The 19,488-nt window shown below is 40.7% G+C and overlaps 1 protein-coding gene across 1 annotated transcript; it reads left to right on the top strand.

Moving 5' to 3' along the window:
• Positions 1-5,895: 5,895 nt before the first annotated feature.
• On the top strand, positions 5,896-14,201 carry hsf4 (heat shock transcription factor 4). The gene is made up of 13 exons (XM_010883850.3): positions 5,896-6,021; positions 7,039-7,147; positions 7,792-7,919; positions 8,538-8,662; positions 9,908-9,983; positions 10,143-10,210; positions 11,096-11,195; positions 11,336-11,457; positions 11,936-12,127; positions 13,090-13,198; positions 13,404-13,469; positions 13,770-13,875; positions 14,016-14,201. The coding sequence occupies exons 1-12, from the start codon at positions 5,896-5,898 to the stop codon at positions 13,830-13,832; spliced, it is 1,284 nt and encodes a 427-aa protein (XP_010882152.3). The 3' UTR covers positions 13,833-13,875; positions 14,016-14,201.
• Positions 14,202-19,488: the final 5,287 nt, after the last annotated feature.

Below are 19,488 nucleotides of genomic sequence, written 5' to 3'. Positions count from 1 at the left end.
GGGTTTAGTATATTTATTTATATGTATACATATATACATATAGTAGATATTAAGTATATTGTGTGTTTAGGATAATAAAATATATAGTTTCATGAGACAGAATGGCTTGAGTGAGATGCTCTGCATATGTGCAGTCTGAGGTTCACAGAAGTACAGGCTACTAGAAAAACAGACCCACTCAAAGTATATGGTGCTTACTTGCAAAGTACAGTAGTACACAACAAAAGAGTCTATATACTAATCAACGCAAAAAAAAAAAAAAATATCAAAACTATCAGCAAAGGTTCTCTAGCTACAAACAAAAGGCCTGATATGGGAATCATTATTCAGATGGGTTTCTTGTAAAAAATATAATATCAGAGACAGAGATTCCAGATATCCAAAAATCCTTGCAATGATGAATCGGTTGGTTTAAACCTCCCCTAACCCACAGTTCTACACACTCTACTTCACAGATTCTTTAGTTTTCTGTATGTTTTTAAAGATCGGATGTTCCATATGTTGAAAAACATGACTGGATGTTAAAAAAAAAGATGGTTTGGTTACCTCCAACTCAAGAGCAGCTCAGAGAGTTGGGACAGATTGCCAGCACTTGGATTGTATAGAAGTAGATTGCTTTGAGGCGGACTGCACTACTGACATCATAGGGTTTGCATCACATTACTCTTACAGCACAACGTTAATGGAGCACTTTAGGGTGTTGAAATGAACTCCCAGATCTTTACTTTATTATTAAATCCATATCAGGTTCCCTACAGATGGCTCTAAAAATGTGTAATTAACTTTAAATAAAGTAGTAGTCCCGGTCATCGTAGGTCCGGAAATGAGGCAGAGAAGCGCTGATGAACAGAACGTTTGCATTAAACAAGCTGCAGCAGCACATAGCAGCACACAATGTACTTACTGTATGTTACATCTTACTTGGAAGAAGATACAAATTGCTATGTCACATCGAAGTGAATTCACTGTAAGAATCTTTGGAACTTTTGAGAATTACCACTTTGTAACAGGTGTGACACTTGACAGGAAGTGCCTTCCTCTACAGCATGGAAAGGGAAGAAAGGATTTAGATCAAACCATTTTGGAAACACTCTGGCAAAAGTGAAATATAATAGCATCCATTACATCATCTGGATCTGCCTTAAGAATCTCTTCATTAACCCAAGAAGTCTCTCTGACATTGAAGGCTCTTACCTGTTCAGCACACTGTAAAGCCGACCACATTTTTCTGTTAAGCAAATTTCTGCCGCTTATTACAATTAACCAAATAGGCTTTTGAGGGACTAGTGCAGCTTAATAAATTTGCATTTGACCCTGAGCACAATGCACTCCGAGAATTAAATATGCCAGCGCGGCTCATGTTTCATTCTCCAGGGCAGAGAGGGAATCGTTGGAGTACACCTCTGAACCTGGCTAGTTGTCGGAGACATCGTATTATTCCACTAGGAAAAAATTACATTCAAATGAGAGAGGATATTAGACACTTTGCTATTACATCAGTGGCCTGTTCTTTCATGTGCCCAGGGTCTAAGGCTGCCTCTAGTATTGTGGTCCTGTACGCCATTTCATTCTAAGCACTAGGTGGCACCAAAATGCATAAGTAGACAAATCAAACAGCAACCTCCATTATTCTAAGATGGTAGGACTGTAAAGAATGAAATACTATACATGTTAACACTATACCAGCAAAGACTTATGCTAATTTATTTTGACATTATTAAAGGGGCACTGTGTAGAATCTTACTTCTAAACAATGACTCAACTTATCTACTCCTTGTCTTCCTTTACCAAACAAGACCAGTATAATACTAGCTAGTCCAGGGTTGTTTTGGATGGGAAGGATGGTAATGTGAGTGTCTAAAACAGGTATAAGGAGGTCACAAATAATTATAAACTGATAAAGTTTAAATGGGGGAATTTTGTCAGTCACTGAGATACATTTTGTAGAAAAATATTATTTGAAACATTAACTTAAAACATTAACTGCAGTTGTTTACTGGTCATTTTTGCTTATTTTTATGATGGTATTACAGTACAATCATACATATTGCCCCTTTAATCAGGTTGCAGAAAGTCAGCAGGACCACCATGCTATTATAAATAGATGTGTGGAAGAATAATCTATCAAAACTTTCACTGTCTAATGAAAAAGTAAGTGCAATTGTACATGTCTGCCTATTTGGGTTAGTGTGTAGACGTGTCTGTACGGGGCTATATGGGTTAGTTAGTATACAGGTGTATGTCTGTATGGGTTAGTTAGTATACAGGTGTATGTCTGTATGGGTTAGTTAGTATACAGGTGTATGTCTGTATGGGTTAGTTAGTATACAGGTGTATGTCTGTATGGGTTAGTTAGTATACAGGTGTATGTCTGTATGGGTTAGTTAGTATACAGGTGTATCTCTGTATGGGTTAGTTAGTATACAGGTGTATGTCTGTATGGGTTAGTTAGTATACAGGTGTATGTCTGTATGGGTTAGTTAGTATACAGGTGTATGTCTGTATGGGTTAGTTAGTATACAGGTGTATGTCTGTATGGGTTAGTTAGTATACAGGTGTATGTCTGTATGGGTTAGTTAGTATACAGGTGTATGTCTGTATGGGTTAGTTAGTATACAGGTGTATCTCTGTATGGGTTAGTTAGTATACAGGTGTATGTCTGTATGGGTTAGTTAGTATACAGGTGTATGTCTGTATGGGTTAGTTAGTATACAGGTGTATGTCTGTATGGGTTAGTTAGTATACAGGTGTATGTCTGTATGGGTTAGTTAGTATACAGGTGTATGTCTGTATGGGTTAGTTAGTATACAGGTGTATGTCTGTATGGGTTAGTTAGTATACAGGTGTATCTCTGTATGGGTTAGTTAGTATACAGGTGTATGTCTGTATGGGTTAGTTAGTATACAGGTGTATGTCTGTATGGGTTAGTTAGTATACAGGTGTATGTCTGTATGGGTTAGTTAGTATACAGGTGTATGTCTGTATGGGTTAGTTAGTATACAGGTGTATGTCTGTATGGGTTAGTTAGTATACAGTTGTATGTCTGTATGGGTTAGTTAGTATACAGGTGTATTTCTGTATGGGTTAGTTAGTATACAGGTGTATTTCTGTATGGGTTAGTTAGTATACAGGTGTATGTCTGTATGGGTTAGTTAGTATACAGGTGTATGTCTGTATGAGTTAGTTAGTATACAGTTGTATGTCTGTATGGGTTAGTTAGTATACAGGTGTATGTCTGTATGGGTTAGTTAGTATACAGTTGTATGTCTGTATGGGTTAGTTAGTATACAGGTGTATGTCTGTATGGGTTAGTTAGTATACAGGTGTATGTCTGTATGGGTTAGTTAGTATACAGGTGTATGTTTGTATGGGTTAGTTAGTATACAGGTGTATGTCTGTATGGGTTAGTTAGTATACAGGTGTATGTTTGTATGGGTTAGTTAGTATACAGGTGTATGTCTGTATGGGTTAGTTAGTATACAGGTGTATGTTTGTATGGGTTAGTTAGTATACAGGTGTATGTTTGTATGGGTTAGTTAGTATACAGGTGTATGTCTGTATGGGTTAGTTAGTATACAGGTGTATGTCTGGAAGGGTTAGTTAGTATACAGGTGTATGTCTGTATGGGTTAGTTAGTATACAGGTGTATGTTTGTATGGGTTAGTTAGTATACAGGTGTATGTTTGTATGGGTTAGTTAGTATACAGGTGTATGTCTGTATGGGTTAGTTAGTATACAGGTGTATGTTTGTATGGGTTAGTTAGTATACAGGTGTATGTTTGTATGGGTTAGTTAGTATACAGGTGTATGTCTGTATGGGTTAGTTAGTATACAGGTGTATGTCTGTATGGGTTAGTTAGTATACAGGTGTATGTCTGTATGGGTTAGTTAGTATACAGGTGTATTTCTCTATGGGTGCGTAACCAGGACCGGACTGAAAGTGGCGCCTCTTGGCATCTTTAAAACCATTTTGGACTCTCTAATTGGAGGCAGGTGTAGATCGTTGATATTTTTGTGCTTGCTGCGCAGCATCAACGGTTGCGGCTCTGTTTTTGTTTTCTTTGTTTGAACATGGATTATTACACTCTTGTCTCTCCGCCTGTGTCCTGCCACCACAACCGCAACACCGTCTGTTTCTCACTCAAAACCTTCCTTTCTGTCATTTTTTTAGAAAGGAAAGAAAAAGGTGCAGGAGTCTCTTAATTTTTTTTCGGAGCTGTATTTGCACTGAGTGTGTAATAAAGAGTTAATCTTCAAAAAAAAAATATATATGCCTTTGTGTTTTAAAACGTGTAAGTAAGATTAATATCAATATGGAAAATTCACTCTAGCGCTCATCACTATGTATTGTTCCATACTACGCTGTACATCCTGTAAAATAGGTTTTGTAGGGGTGGGTAGAGTTCTGACAATCTGAACTTAAGTCAGAGTATTGATTATACTAACCCCAACTATAGTGTCAAATGGGGAAAAGCTAAGTCAACCCAACAAGCAAGCAACCCAAACACCAATGTAATAACCATACACTACAATTATAATTATGATATTGCACAGACTTAAATCTATACATTCAACATGGTAAGGTCATTGGGAATTATTGCAAAGCAGATGACACACTAGATCAGAGTTAGGGGTTTCAAAATACAGAAGTGAAGAATATGTCAGTATTTTTAATGGGAAAATAAGTGTTTTATCTGATTTTCTGGACACTGGAAGTTCCTTGGTACATAAGAGTAGGAACGTCAACCCCAGCGTCCTGACTAAATGCCCTATCTTATTCCCCTCATCCAATTGGCTCACTCATCACCTTCTCTTCATCTCGTAACTAAAATAAAGTATTAAATGTACTAATTTCAATTTGGATAAATGTTTAAGGCATTTTATTAAAGGAAATGATAGAGGGGCAGAAAATCCAGAACAGAAAACAAACTGCTCTCCTGGGTTGGCAGCATCCACTCTGAGGCGGCAACCCAGTGGTATTTGGGGGGAATGTTGTGCTGGTTGTGTTGGGTCCTTTGGAGGGAAAAGGTGTTGGTGTTGGTGGGTTCTTTGGGTGGAATGAGTGCTGGTGGTGGTTGGTCCTTTGAGGGAATGGGTACTGGTGGTTGTGGTTCTTTTGGGGGGAATGGGTGATGGTGGTTGTGGGTCCTTTGGGGGAATGGGTGCTGGTGGTGGTGGGTCCTTTGGGGGAATGGGTGCTGACGGTTGTGGTTCTTTTGGGGGGAATGGGTGATGGTGGTTGTGGGTCCTTTGGGGGAATGGGTGCTGGTGGTGGTGGGTCCTTTGGGGGGAATGGGTGATGGTGGTGGTGGGTCCTGTGGTGTCATCCTTCATCTCCACGTTGTTCTCTATCCTTCATCTCCAGGGCAGAGCTGGGGTAAGGGTGGCATAGCTTGGAATTGTCATCTTTCTGCCCCCTGAGGCTGCCACTTCATCCTCGCCAGCTGCTTCAGCTTCCCCACTGCATCTTGTTCTCTTTCCCTTGGCTCTGTTCCCAAGAAGTGAATCTTATTGGAGTGTATGTTACAAACATACCCGCACACATTCACCAACTCTCCTGTGTTGTATTGTGATGTTTGGCATGACAGTGTGGTATTATTCTAGGCTTTATGATGGCCAGTATTGTTTCACAGTGCAGCCTTTTGTTATGCTAGAGAGCTTTGGTGATGCTGTAGGGGCAGGTTTGTGCTGACGCTGGCCTGCAGGAATGACTGAACCTGATATGATCAAATGAGTGGTCCAGAGAGAGAGAGTGAGAGAGGAACCGAGAGAGGGAGACGGAGAGAGAGAGAGAGAGATAGAAGCAAAGCAGCTCAGAGATGGAGTAGGACCTTTGCACATTTACTCACACACACATTCTAAATAACAACCTTTTGGTCCTACTGCAACGCAGCCATGCAGGAATCTCCCGGCTCTATTGGTGTGGATGGAGGTTATGCCAGTAATGTGCCTGCCTTCCTCACCAAACTGTGGACCCTGGTAGAGGACCCAGATACCAACCACCTCATCTGCTGGAGTGCAGTGAGTACCTAAAGCACTAACTGTTATGGTTGGATACAGAAACTCTTTAGGTCTTTCATACAGTTACATTTGGAATGTGTTTTATAGAAAGGACTAGACAGACCTGAGAAGATAGGTAATGGTTAGATAAGTAGAGTGGGAATAAACTAATGGTCTATTATTCAGAGTTCTATGGTTGAATGTTATTTGGTTATTGTGTGACAATGCCTAGGTTGACTAAAACGTGGATGTGTTAACTGTTAAACTTTGGTTAACCTAAAACAGGTGCTTAGCGTTATTCACCTGTATTAGATAGATCTGAAGGGAAAATGAGGACATAGATAATGCAGAGTCTGATCCAAAATCAGGGTCTTGCTAAACTTTCCAGTGTAAGGAGTAGGGAAGGAGACCAGGTACAAAGCACCCATAAACATCTGTGTGCCGGGATGTCTTAGTATTATACCCAAAACTCCATAATCTTTGTGTCCTCAAAATGTGAGTAGACACTGAATTAAACATTACTTTTACATGTCGTTTGGCTAATTTAACTTCCTGGACTCAAGTGAGATTTTTTTTTACTTTCAATAACAAAGTGAGAGCCAGAATGTTAACCACTGAGTTAAAAGTCCCTAAGCATGGCATAGATTTACTGTCATTGCTTTTGTTGATACACTGGGGTTTTTTCTCCTTGATTTGTCATTACAGCTTTTAGAATTCTTAAAACATAGAATTGTAAGAATTTAAGAAGTACCATGACAAAGATTATGGTTTTACTCTAATCTAGTTGGTGTTTCCAAATAGAAACAAGAACATTCACAATTCTTAGAAAATATGGAATAAAATAAATAATGCATTTCCTACTATAATAATAATCATCTTGATACCAGCAACAAGGCACTTGTTCTGTTCTTACTAACATTTGCACAATGACTGTAAGTCTATACATGCCAGCTTTTAGCAAAGAACTAGGTGTGTTTTTTACTTGGCGTAGTCCAATCAGAGATTAATAGAATCCTCTACTTTGGTTCTGCACCTCAGACTGGGACCAGCTTCCATGTGTTCGACCAGGGCAGGTTTGCCAAAGAGGTGCTGCCAAAGTATTTTAAACATAACAACATGGCCAGCTTTGTTCGTCAGCTCAACATGTGTGAGTACTTCTCCTCAAAACTAGATAATAGAGAAATAACCTCTCAGATTGTCAGTTATTTGAGTGATGTGTGTATTTCTGTGGGGCATTGGCAATGCATGACATTGATGTACTTGAGTGTTTGTGGTGTTGAATGTGTGTGTGCAATCAGTTGTACTGACCAAAATTTGCTGTAAGGATAGAAGGAAAACTTCACTTAGTAGGGAAATGTTTGTCCCCATGAGGCAAAATAAGTGTTCAGGGCATAACTTTACAGGGGAGGTCATGGTTAGGTTTAGGTGTTAAAGGTTATGTTTAGGCATTAGGGGTACTTTTACGTAAAGCCGTTAAGTACCGACAAGGATAGAAAACAAGACTGTTTTTGTGTGTTTGTAAAGCAAGTTTATTTGTATAGCACATTTCATACAAAGGTAAATTCAAAACGCTTCACATTAGAAGTGTAGTGGTTAAAGGTTAAGCTTAGGCATTAGGGTTAAGTCAAGGCTTTGGGGTTTACTTTAGTCTCAAGAACAATGTAAGGTTTGGCTGATGTTTAGGGTGAAGCCCAGCTAGGTTTTGGATTAGCTAAAATAGTATTAATTGAAGTCACTGTGTGTTTGTATGTTGGGGGAGTGGGACTTACTAACCTGTGGACCGGTGTACAGATGGCTTCAGGAAGGTGGTGAACATAGAGCAGAGTGGCCTGGTAAAGCCAGAGAGAGATGACACAGAATTTCAACACCTGTACTTCTTGCAAGGCCATGAACACCTGCTGGAGCACATCAAGAGGAAGGTGAGATAGGGAATATATATATATATGTACAAACACACATACACACACGTGCACATGTACACACACACATTCATACAAACATGTTTGTTTTACTATCAAAGTGAGGACCAGCAATTATTTTAATTTTGTACAAAAAATATTTTCCCAAACCCCTTGCCCTAAGCTTAGCCCTAACCTCAGTAGCCTAACCTTAATGCCCAAATGTGACTTTTGCACAAATTCTAATCCTCATTCTATCCCTGGAAATAATTTTAATCCTCATTCTATCCCTGGAAATAATTATATTCCTCATTCTAAGCCTAGACATAATTCTAATCCTCATTCTAAGTCTAGACATTATTCTAATCCACATTCTAAGCCTGGACATAGTTCTAATCCTCATTCTAAGCCTAGACATAATTATAATCCTCATTCTAACCCTGGACATAATTCTAATACTAATCCAAAACGTAACCCAAAGTCTGATGAAGCTTCTTTTCAAAGTGAGGACAGACCATATTGCCACTTTACATGATTTTTCTTGTTTTACAATTGTAGTAGATACTAAAACATGAACACAATAACACCACAAAATTACATATGCTACTAAGGCCTCTGTGTCCACGTTTGTGTGTTCAGGTCTCCATCGTGAAGAGTGAAGAGACTAAAGTAAGACAGGAGGACTTGAGTAAGCTCTTGTATGAGGTGCAAGTACTGCGCAGCCAACAAGAGAACATGGAGTGTCAGATGCAGGACATGAAACAGTAAGTAAGAAGGACAATGAGTGCTGAATACACCACATCGAAACTACATAGTGGGTGACATACTGTATCAATACTTTAATCACTACAGTAGTTGGTTTAATACTATGAACGTAGTGGCTGGGGGCCACTGAACAGGCTCAGTATGTATTCATAACCATACCATATCATATCTAACAGAGTCACCTCGTAGTCCGTCCTCAGTAGTTCATGCATTGTCCCTGGCCTCATTGTACGTTCCAATGGTTTGGTCTATTGTCTCCACTGGTTAAAGAGAACATTCAGCTGCTCACCTGACCTCTGGGCCCTATAATGGTGTCAGGTGTGCTAGTCAGGTGCATGTGTCAGGTAGCTGTACAGGTGATGGTGTCACGTGTCTCTGTCTGATCTGGAATCAGTGGCTGACATATGGCTGAGGCATCTGAAACGTCAGGGAAAAAGGACTGAAATCAGAGCGCAGCCTAGCCATGTAATCAAACAGGATGAACAGGCTGACACATCCATGCCATGTAATCAGACAGGGTGAACAGGCTGACACATCCATGCCATGTAATCAGACAGGTTGAACAGGCTGACACATCCATGCCATGTAATCAGACAGGGTGAACAGGCTGACACATCCATGCCATGTAATCAGTCAGGGTGAACAGGCTGACACATCCATGCCATGTAATCAGACAGGTTGAACAGGCTGACACATCCATGCCATGTAATCAGACAGGGTGAACAGGCTGACACATCCATGCCATGTAATCAGACAGGTTGAACAGGCTGACACATCCATGCCATGTAATCAGACAGGGTGAACAGGCTGACACATCCATGCCATGTAATCAGACAGGGTGTTAACAGAATGAAACAGCCAAACCATGTAATCAGACAGGGTGAACAGGCTGACACATCCATGCCATGTAATCAGACAGGTTGAACAGGCTGACACATCCATGCCATGTAATCAGACAGGGTGAATGGCTGAAACAGTCATTCCATGTAATCAGACAGGCTGAACGGACTGAAGCAGTCATTCCATGTAATCAGACAGGCTGAACGGACTGAAACAATCATACCATGTAATCAGACAAGGGAGAATGGCTGAAACAGTCACACCATATAATCAGACAGGGAGAACAGGCTGAAACAACCATACCATGACATCAGACACGATGAACGGCCTGAAACAATCATATAATGGAATTAGACAGAGATCCCAGATGTGACAGAGAAGTGGTAACTTTGTTTCTCCTGCAGGCAGAATGAGGTGCTGTGGAGAGAGGTTGTCTCACTAAGACAGAACCACACCCAGCAACAGAAAGTCATGAATAAGGTGAGAACCCATAAAAAGACATGAATGTCTGTGTGCTTTTGTACACGTGAAAGCCTTTGTGTGTGTTTGAATTAGAGAGAGATAAAAGAAACAGAGAAGCTGGAGTCAGTGAGTGTTACTTTGGTGCCGAATCATTCTCTGTTATTTGCTCCTTTATAGCTGATTCAGTTCCTATTCAGCCAGATGCAGTCACCCACCCCCAGCACTGTAGGAATGAAGAGAAAACTGTGAGTACACTGCCTCGCTTTGTACTGCATACACACATACACACACACACACATACAATGGCTAAGACAAAACATGCACTCAAAAACACACAGATACACACCTGTATGTACATCCAGTCATTAACACACTACACTAGCAAACACACCACAGGAAGACAAACACAGCAGTGGGAACGGCCAACTCAGCTGGATGTGGTCAGCTGACGCCCTGCACAATCCCAGCTGTGATGAATGGAGCTGAATGCTGAATCAGACTTACTGAGCCCTAAGCCCCCCCTCTGACACACACACACACACACAAACACACACACACACAATCAATCACCCCCCCCCCCATCCAATCTGCTCACAACCACACCACCCCGCTGAACCTGGGCGCATGACCCTCTACCCTCTATGGGAAACGCATCGTCAGCCCGTGTGAACACATCAAAGGACAAGGCATGTATCTCTCTGATACCGTCCCTCTGCGTTCGCCACCATACCGCCTGAAAATGTACATTAACTGGACAGCATTCAGACCCGTTCAGACTCTTTCCAATAGCTTGGATTAGGGGGCACGATCACATAGTTCAGGTTTTAGAGGTCAGGTTTTCAGTGGTCAAAATTAAAATGGGTTATTTGTTGTTTTAAGGGCTGGCTATGTGTTTCACACAAAGCTTGGTCAAACGTTTTGTTTCTTATACTACCACAGCATTCTCTAATAATTTCCTCTGGTCTTTGGCTCTTGTCCAGCGATAAGCAGATACATCTCTTTATGACTAACAGTTTAGACATTGCAAATGATCTGTTCCAAGGCATGTCATTTATTGCATGTGACTAGAGTATTTCCATTGATTAACTGATTGATTTCTGAATATTTGTGGTGATGGCTGATCCTCCCAGTCCCCTCATGTTGGATGATGGCTCCAACACGCCCCCGGCCTCCAAGTTCAGCCATAGTCACCATATGGAGCCCCTCCATGAGCCCTTCTATATCCAGTCGGTGAGGACAACTCTGCCTTATTCATGTAGGCGTTTCCTACATGATTATACATCTTGGTGGCTCCTCGTCTACATCACTGTGATTGAACTCCATGATGACTTTAAGGACAAACCTTCTATCGCCCCGTTCCTTCTCCACAGCCATCCACGGAAACAGCCTCATGCTCCAACAGCACAATGACAGGGGGACCAATCATATCAGATGTTACTGACATGTCACACCCCAGCAACATGGCCATTCAAATGCAGACAGAGGAGACAAGGTGAGGGTCATAGGGCAAAGGAAAAGTAGTGATCCTGTGTTAGCTCCGGTGTTAGGTCTGGTGTTAGCTCCGGTGTTATGTCCGGTGTAATGTCCGGTGTTAGCTCCGGTGTTAGGTCTGGTGTTAGCTCCGGTGTTATGTCCGGTGTAATGTCCGGTGTTAGCTCCGGTGTTATGTCCGGTGTAATGTCCGGTGTTAGGTCCGGTGTTAGCTCCGGTGTTATGTCCGGTGTTAGGTCCGGTGTTAGCTCCGGTGTTATGTCCGGTGTTAGGTCCGGTGTTATGTCCGTTGTTAGGTCCGGTGTTAGCTCCGGTGTTAGCTCCGGTGTTATGTCCGGTGTTAGCTCCGGTGTTAGCTCCGGTGTTATGTCCGGTGTTAGGTCCGGTGTTAGCTCCGGTGTTAGTTCCGGTGTTAGCTCCGGTGTTAGATCCGGTGTTAGCTCCGGTGTAGGACGGCTGTGTTTCTGACCCCTTCGCAGGGACAAGAGTCTGATGCTGATCAAAGAGGAGCCAGTGAGTCCAGGGGTACGAGGCCGGCCTGAGGGAGGCCCACTGGGCTCCTGTGAAGTATGTTCCGAACCCCCCGTCCTCCCTGTAGCCATGGTACAATCCGTCCTGGAGGGCAGAGGCTCTGGAGCAGAGAGGAGGAGCAAGAGACCTGCTCTGGAGAGGTGTACATACACACACATTTAGTCTTTCTTCCGAGCTCATAAATATGTTACGTTTTGTGATATTATCACATGAATATACAGTGAGGAAAAATTATTTGATCCCTTGCTGATTTTTTAAGTTTGCCCACTGACGAAGAAATGATCAGTCTGTAATTTTAATGGTAGGTTTATATGAACAGTGAGAGACAGAATAACAACAACAAAATCCTGAAAAACGCATGTCAAAAATTTTATACATTGATTTGCATGAGTGAAATAGGCCACTCCAGGACCTTAATGTGCTTCTTCTTGAGCCACTCCTTTGTTTCCTTGGCTGTGTGTTTTGGGACATTGTCATGCTGGAATACCCATCCACAACCCATTTTCAATTCCCTGACTGAGGGAAGGAGGTTCTCACACAAGATTTGAAGTTACATGTCCATCGTCCCTTTGATGCGGTGAAGTTGTACTGTCCCCTTAGCAGAAAAACACCCCCAAAGCATAATGTTTCCACCTCCATGTTTGACTGTGGGGATGGTGTTCTTGGGGTCATAGGCAGCATTCCTCCTCCGAAAACACGGCGAGTTGAGTTGATGCCAAAGAGCACGATTGTGGTCTCATCCGACCACAACACTTTCACCCAGTTCTCCTTTGAATCATTCATTCAGTTCTGGGCTGCATGAAGCCCCAGACCGAGGGAGATTGACAGTTCTTTTGTGTTTCTTCCATTTGCGAATAATCACACCAACTGTTGTCACCTTCTCACCAAGCTGCTTGGCGATGGTCTTGTAGCCCATTCCAGCCTTGTGTAGGTCTACAATCTTATCAAATAAACCTACCATTAAAATGAAAGACTGATCATTTCTTTTTTCTGTGGGCAAACGTACAAAATCAGCAGGAGATTAAAAAAATACAAATAATCCCTCACTGTATAGTTGTATGTGTCGTCCAGCCACAGTCTGATCTAATGATGTGCGTTCTAGGCCGGAGGTGTCTGATGCTGTAGAGAATGTGGACATGAGTCTGGAGGACCTGCAGCTTCTCTTGAGGACCCACCAACAGACTATGGAGCCCACCTCTGCTGTAATGGATGTGAGTAGGACCGACCAAATGTGGGCAGACAGAGTTCTCAAAGTGCTCATAGCCTGTCGCTCAAAAGCATAGGACGTAATGTGACGACTGGAACAGATATAAAGCTCCTATTGGAAAATATCTCGCTTCTCCACACTGATTAGGTGTCAGTGCGTGAGTAATGGCAGCAGCTCAGACTCATATCCCCACCGTTCTGTTTTTACAGCCATTCAATTTCAACTTGCCATTGAGTGAGTGGAACTTTACTGATATGGAGTCCAACCTGAAATCAGTGAGTAGAATGTGTTTATGGTGCCAGCCTGATTTTGTTTCAAAGTCTAGTTACATTCAATCAAATCAACCCTGTCAGCAAAGTCTGCGTGAGTTGTGGGCTGCTGTGTCAGCCATGAATGACTGTTGCTTCAGTCAGACACAGAATGGACATTTCTTGGAAACATTTAAACATTTTCCCTGTGACACGTTGGGAGGACGAATCATGGTGTGCAGGTAGCCTGCCTGCAGTTGATGGCTAGTTCAAGTCAGTGTTACATTCGAGAGTGTCTTATTCCCCCAATCTGATGTTCTGTTCCAGTACATGTTTCAGAGCCAGGAGGCAGAGGCCGGATACCCCAACGCTGGATGTGAGGAACAGTGACGGCTCGACAGGTCACTTGGCCGAGGCTATTCCTGACAAACAGGTGCTCTATGTGACACGTGGTTACTGTATCTCCGAATGGATTAGTGCAAAGGTGAATTATGATCCTATGGTCAGCTCAGTTGGTGTGTACAAATAACAGCAAATATGGGTTTTTGTTTTCCATTTGGGTTATCTCCTCAGGCCAGAAAACAAGACATTCCTCAAGGCTCTCAGATTTCTTCCATCCCCAGTCGTCATGTCTTAGATCCTGAGCCCACCTGGCCCTTTGGGAGCGAAAAAGGATGGATGCCTGTCATTCAGAACTCTGTGGGCCCACCTTCCATCCACCCGCCTGTTAACTCTGGAGAGTGTCCACTGTATGGCTGTTCAGAGAACCACTGTTTAATCTATGGGAATTATTCACACTTCCTTCACTGAAGTACCTTATTTTACTGGTTGGGACTCTGCCAGCTGTTACTTTAAAGGTTGATCCGCAGGTCATCCTGATGAGCAATGGCTTCTCTCCAAAAGTTGGACTGAGCTACATTTGGAGTGCATGACTGAGGGACCTCAATTCATAAAAGACCAAATGACCAGTTGTTATTTTCAGGATAAATTGTTAAGAAAAAGAGTGAATGCAAGATCTCATGCAATACTATGAAGTTCCACTATTCACTTTCATCATGCAAGCAGTAATATGCAAAGTTGCATCATGCCACTGGGGCCCAAGTTTGTAAGCACTTTAGTCTGTGTGAGAGTTTCTGCTGGTGGAGCTGATTCCCCCAAATTAGCCTATTTGGTTGTATGAAAAATAATATTTTTATTCTTATGGCAAATACTATATTTGTATTTCAAAATAATATTCATAAGATTACAGAAACAGTGTTACTTCTCTTCTGTATGTTTAAATGTGAGAGGTCTAGAAAATATTTGACAGTAGACTTTCCATTTGAAAAAACAATGAAGACACCATACATTGCTTTTTTTGCACAATTTGTATCACTATTTATTCTTATCACAATCTATATATTTCTCTTGAAACACTCAGTGCTTTTCCTGTGCGCAAGAGTAACTTTGATATTCACCAGGTTGCCTATGATGACAACTAGGCTGTATATAATATAATGCATATAATAGTAAAATTGGAACAAGAGGTGGAAGACCCAAGTTCATCTGGAGTTTAGATAACATCCACATGTAGACTTGCTAAACAGAGAGGAAAGAGAGATGTTCTAGTGTCACTAAACCCATGTACATCTATTTGTGTCTTTATTCTTCCATCCATCTAGCTTTCTACCACATCTCTCTTTTCTACTTGTGTGACTTATGTAAGAAGATTTACTATAGAAAAACATTCTGTCCTTCCATGGATTTTATGGGTAATGGCAAAGGTCTGATTTCAAGACAGATGAAGAGCCTTTGGAGCACTGGGACTATGACGCCTCCATTCGTTTCAGAGACAAGTCAAATCCCATATTGGGATCACATCTCTCTTATGCAAACTCCAGAGGGTACGGACATGGACTGATGATGTAAGAGAAGGGTGCAAGGGTGCAGAGAAGGACCCCCCCCCCCTCTTTCTCAATGATCTGAGCAGGCTCAAATGATTTTGATAGACATCAAACTGGACGGACACAGCAATAGGGATTGTGAAACGACATGTCGCCTCAAAATACCATATCACACAATTCAAGTGATTTTCATATCTTTGTAAAAAGACAAAATGAGCACTGCTTGTTGGAACCAGCTGCTGACAGGTTCCTATATTCTTCAGGAAATGGGATTTCTGTGAATCCCTTAAAATCTGAAGAAAATCCAATGCACTTCCTTTGACTGTGGAGGACATATCCATGTGGAAAACAGCCCAGGTCTTGACAATCTTCCTTTTGAACTGATAATACTATACTGTGCAATATTACAGTTGTGAGAATTCACAAGGTTGCAATACATCAATGACCATTGGAATGTAGAAAGTGACTGTATGTATCATAGGCTGCATTATGGAAAAAGCTGTAGGCTATAATCTTACAAGAAGAAAATATAAAGGTGGCGTATAAATGAAATTGCACTAAGAATGATCATTGTATTAGATTTAGCGGTATTAATTTAGACTTAGTATTTATCAGTGTTCTCTTTATTACTGAAATATGAGTGTTTCTCTGATTTGCTAGGAGTGATACTTTACATTCAATTGCTGTTGTATTTTTTTCCTTTCATTAATTTGCACTGGGAACGGATGTTTTTGATAAACAATGCTTGTCAGAATTGCAGACTTTGATCAAAGTATTTCAGTTTTTTTGAGGAATCATCACCTGCTGGAACATAAATCCATGGTCATACTGCATCATTGTCTTTGGTTTTGCAATAACAGTGTTGTAAATGGGCAGTACTGGACAAAAGTATCAATGAAACTAAAAATGTACGCAATGACAAGTTGTGAAAAATAAAAGTGAGCATTGTACAAGCACTCTTGTTTACATGTGGGGGAAGAGGGATGGGTGGAAATGTAACCTGAAAAATTCATATTTTTGAACTGAGAACATTAACATGGTTATCAATACGCAAAGCCAGACTAAACCTAAAAGAAACAGACTGAATCTAATTTCACTTGTGGGATGATGGAATGGTACGAGAAGAGCTGTTTTCAGATTTTACAGCTAGGTTTTGTGGGGATTATGAAGAGTTGACTTTTCCTCTCTGTGGACAAAGAAAATATAATTTAAAGCTGCAAGCAGCATTTAGCGGGTTTCAGCGAACAGCACTTAATAGCAGGTTTCAGCGAACAGCACTTGATAGTAATCAGCACTTAAATGCACAATTTGCATTGAGAATCCCATATGAACAACAGATTTCCATCTTGGTGAACTTCTTGGCTCCCAGTGTCAAAAATATTATTTTGAGATTAACATATGTACCTCTTTCCAGACTTTTACTCATAGGGTCAGCAATGTGTGCTTGGAAACATGACCAACTCTATAGAGCCACCTTGTGGTTCATTGGAAATTGCTTGGTCCCATTTGGTCATTTTGTGATTGTAAACATACCTACCAAGCTGAATTATAATATTATTTCATGGGAAGGACTTGTGTGCAAATACCTACAAAATTACACTCTCCATATGTTCATTGGTCAACAGCAGCAATTTTTTTTATATACAGATTTTGTTCATAAAAATTTTAAGATGTTGGAATATACAAGCATAAATATCTAGTTACATGAAAAATTGTCATTTGAGGCTAAATTGGGTTTTTATCATATTCAAAATGACACAACATCCAAAATGGCTGAGTTAATGGATTCCAATGGGAAATACATTCCATGTGAGGAGATGGACTTATCTAGCTCTTTTCAAGGCTTGAACTCAAGCAGGGTGATCATTGTAAGCTTGCATATGTCAAAAAACTACCTGTGTGGTTTATTTCAAAATGCTTGCACATTGTGTTGTCTCATGATTGTGAACGTATGTACAGAGTAGAAACATAATTAGAATTAAGCATGTAGGAATTCTGTGCCTATGTGTGTGAAAACCATACCTCCGCACAACTGCATTGGTCAGTAACGGCCATGTTTTTTGACTTACTGGTCTGGTTTCCTTCGTCTATAGATGCCAAATATGAAGTTACAGGAATATCCACCATTTGGTGCTATAGTAGTCACAAGTTGATCCCATTTGCAAAGGACCCCAATTGCAAACATGTTCCATGTGAGGAGATAGACTTAATTACCTCCGGCCAAGGCTTCAACTCAAATATGGAGAGCGTTGTGAGCTTACAAATGTAAAATAAAAAATATTGTCAATGTGTGGTTGAATGAAAATTGCTTTCACAGATTTTTGATGTCTTATGATGTGGAAACATACAGTGGATATAAAAAGTCTACACACCCCTGTGAAAATGCCAGATTTTTGTAATGTAAAAGAATGAGACAAAGAGATATCATGTCAGAACTTTTTCCACTTTTAATGTGACCTATAATGTGAACAATTCAATTAAAAAACAAACTGAAATCTTCGAGGGGGAAAAATGAAAAATAAAAACCTTACAATAACCTGGTTGCATAGGTTTGCACACACTCTTATAGCTTTGTTCAGAATTAATCTATCACATTCAAACTCATGTTAAATAGAATTTTTCTTAGTTGCATCTCCAAGCAAAAGCCATGGTCTGCAGAGAGCGTCCAAAGCATCAGAGGGATCTCATTGTTGAAAGATATCAATCCAGTCAGGAGAAGGGTACAAAATAATTTCCAAAGCACAGTGAACACAGTGAAGACAGTCATCAAGTGGAGAAAATATGGCACAACAGAGACATTACCAAGAACTGGATGTCCCTCCAAAATTTATGAAAAGATGAGAAGAAAACTGGTCACGGAAGGCTTCCAAGAGGCCTACAGCAACATTAAAGGTACTGCAGGAATTTCTGGCAAGTACTGGCTGTGTACTACATGTGACAACAATCTTCCGTATTCTTCATATGAATGGGCTATGGGGTAGTGTGGCAAGACAGAAGCCTTTTCTTACAAAGAAAAATATCCAAGCTTGGCTGAAGGGTAAAAATCCTTAGGATTTTGTTGGAGGCTGACAGAAACAGTGCCCCCTTGTTTATTGAGGGAACATCAACTCCACAATGAAATAAACCTATCGAATGTGTTGGTGTGAGAAAGAAACAATAACATTATAAGTTTAGACATTTTTGGAAAAATTCCTCTTGACTGACAGAGGGTCACGGAATCCGGCAGAGATTGACAGAAATGGTGCTCCATGTTTATTGAATGAGAATCTGCTCCAGAATTAAATAAACCAATCGAATGTGGTGGTGAGAGAAATACTGGTATTGTTTTTCTGTGTTTGACAATTTTGCAACCACACCTCACGATTGACAAGGGGGCATGAATTTTGACGGTGGCTGACAGATATGGTGCCCTATGTTGATTAAATACAAAATCTGCTTCAAAATGAAATAAATTATTGAATGTGTTGATAGGAGAGATACACACAAAAACTGCAAAGGTTTTGACATTTTTGAAACAATCTCTCATGATTTACAGACAGGAATGGATTTCAGTGTGGGCTGACAGACACTGTCCCATGGTTTATGTCCAACAGTGCCACCATTTGGCCTAAGTGAAACATATTTTACAACTTAGCTAGATTATTATCCCTCAGCATGTGTGCGGTATATCATCACTCTGGATCAAGTTATACCAAACATTAGAAACATTAGCATTTTATTGCCCGTGGTTGAGCTGAAAGTGCTAATAGGGGTAGATTAGAGTCAACTTAATTAACATTGAACAAGTACAAGTACAGTACAATGAAATGCAATTAGCATTGAACCAGAATTGCATCTAACCAGAGTAGCATCTCATGCAGGTTTCACAGAATACAAAATGGTGAAAAATCCAACATTGCGGAGATAATGAGTTTATTTTCAAACATTTGGCAAAAGTTTGACTTTTGTACCATTTCTCAAGACTTTCCCAAATCTGGCAACTTTCGAGGCATGTTGCAGTACCACCATGAGGCTGATTTGCAATGCATTGCACCACAAGTTGTGGCCAGTGAACTGCTGAAACCCAAATTAAATGTTTGGTATGTGTCTAGTATTTCATGGGGAGAGTATACCTACAGAATGTATACTTCTAATTTGTCATGGATTACATTTTTAATATACAT

Source organism: Esox lucius, chromosome 19, assembly GCF_011004845.1.
Source record: "Esox lucius isolate fEsoLuc1 chromosome 19, fEsoLuc1.pri, whole genome shotgun sequence".
NCBI lineage: Eukaryota > Metazoa > Chordata > Actinopteri > Esociformes > Esocidae > Esox > Esox lucius.
The sequence above is the reverse complement of the archived record's forward strand: the minus strand, read 5'-3'. Positions and strand labels throughout refer to the sequence as shown.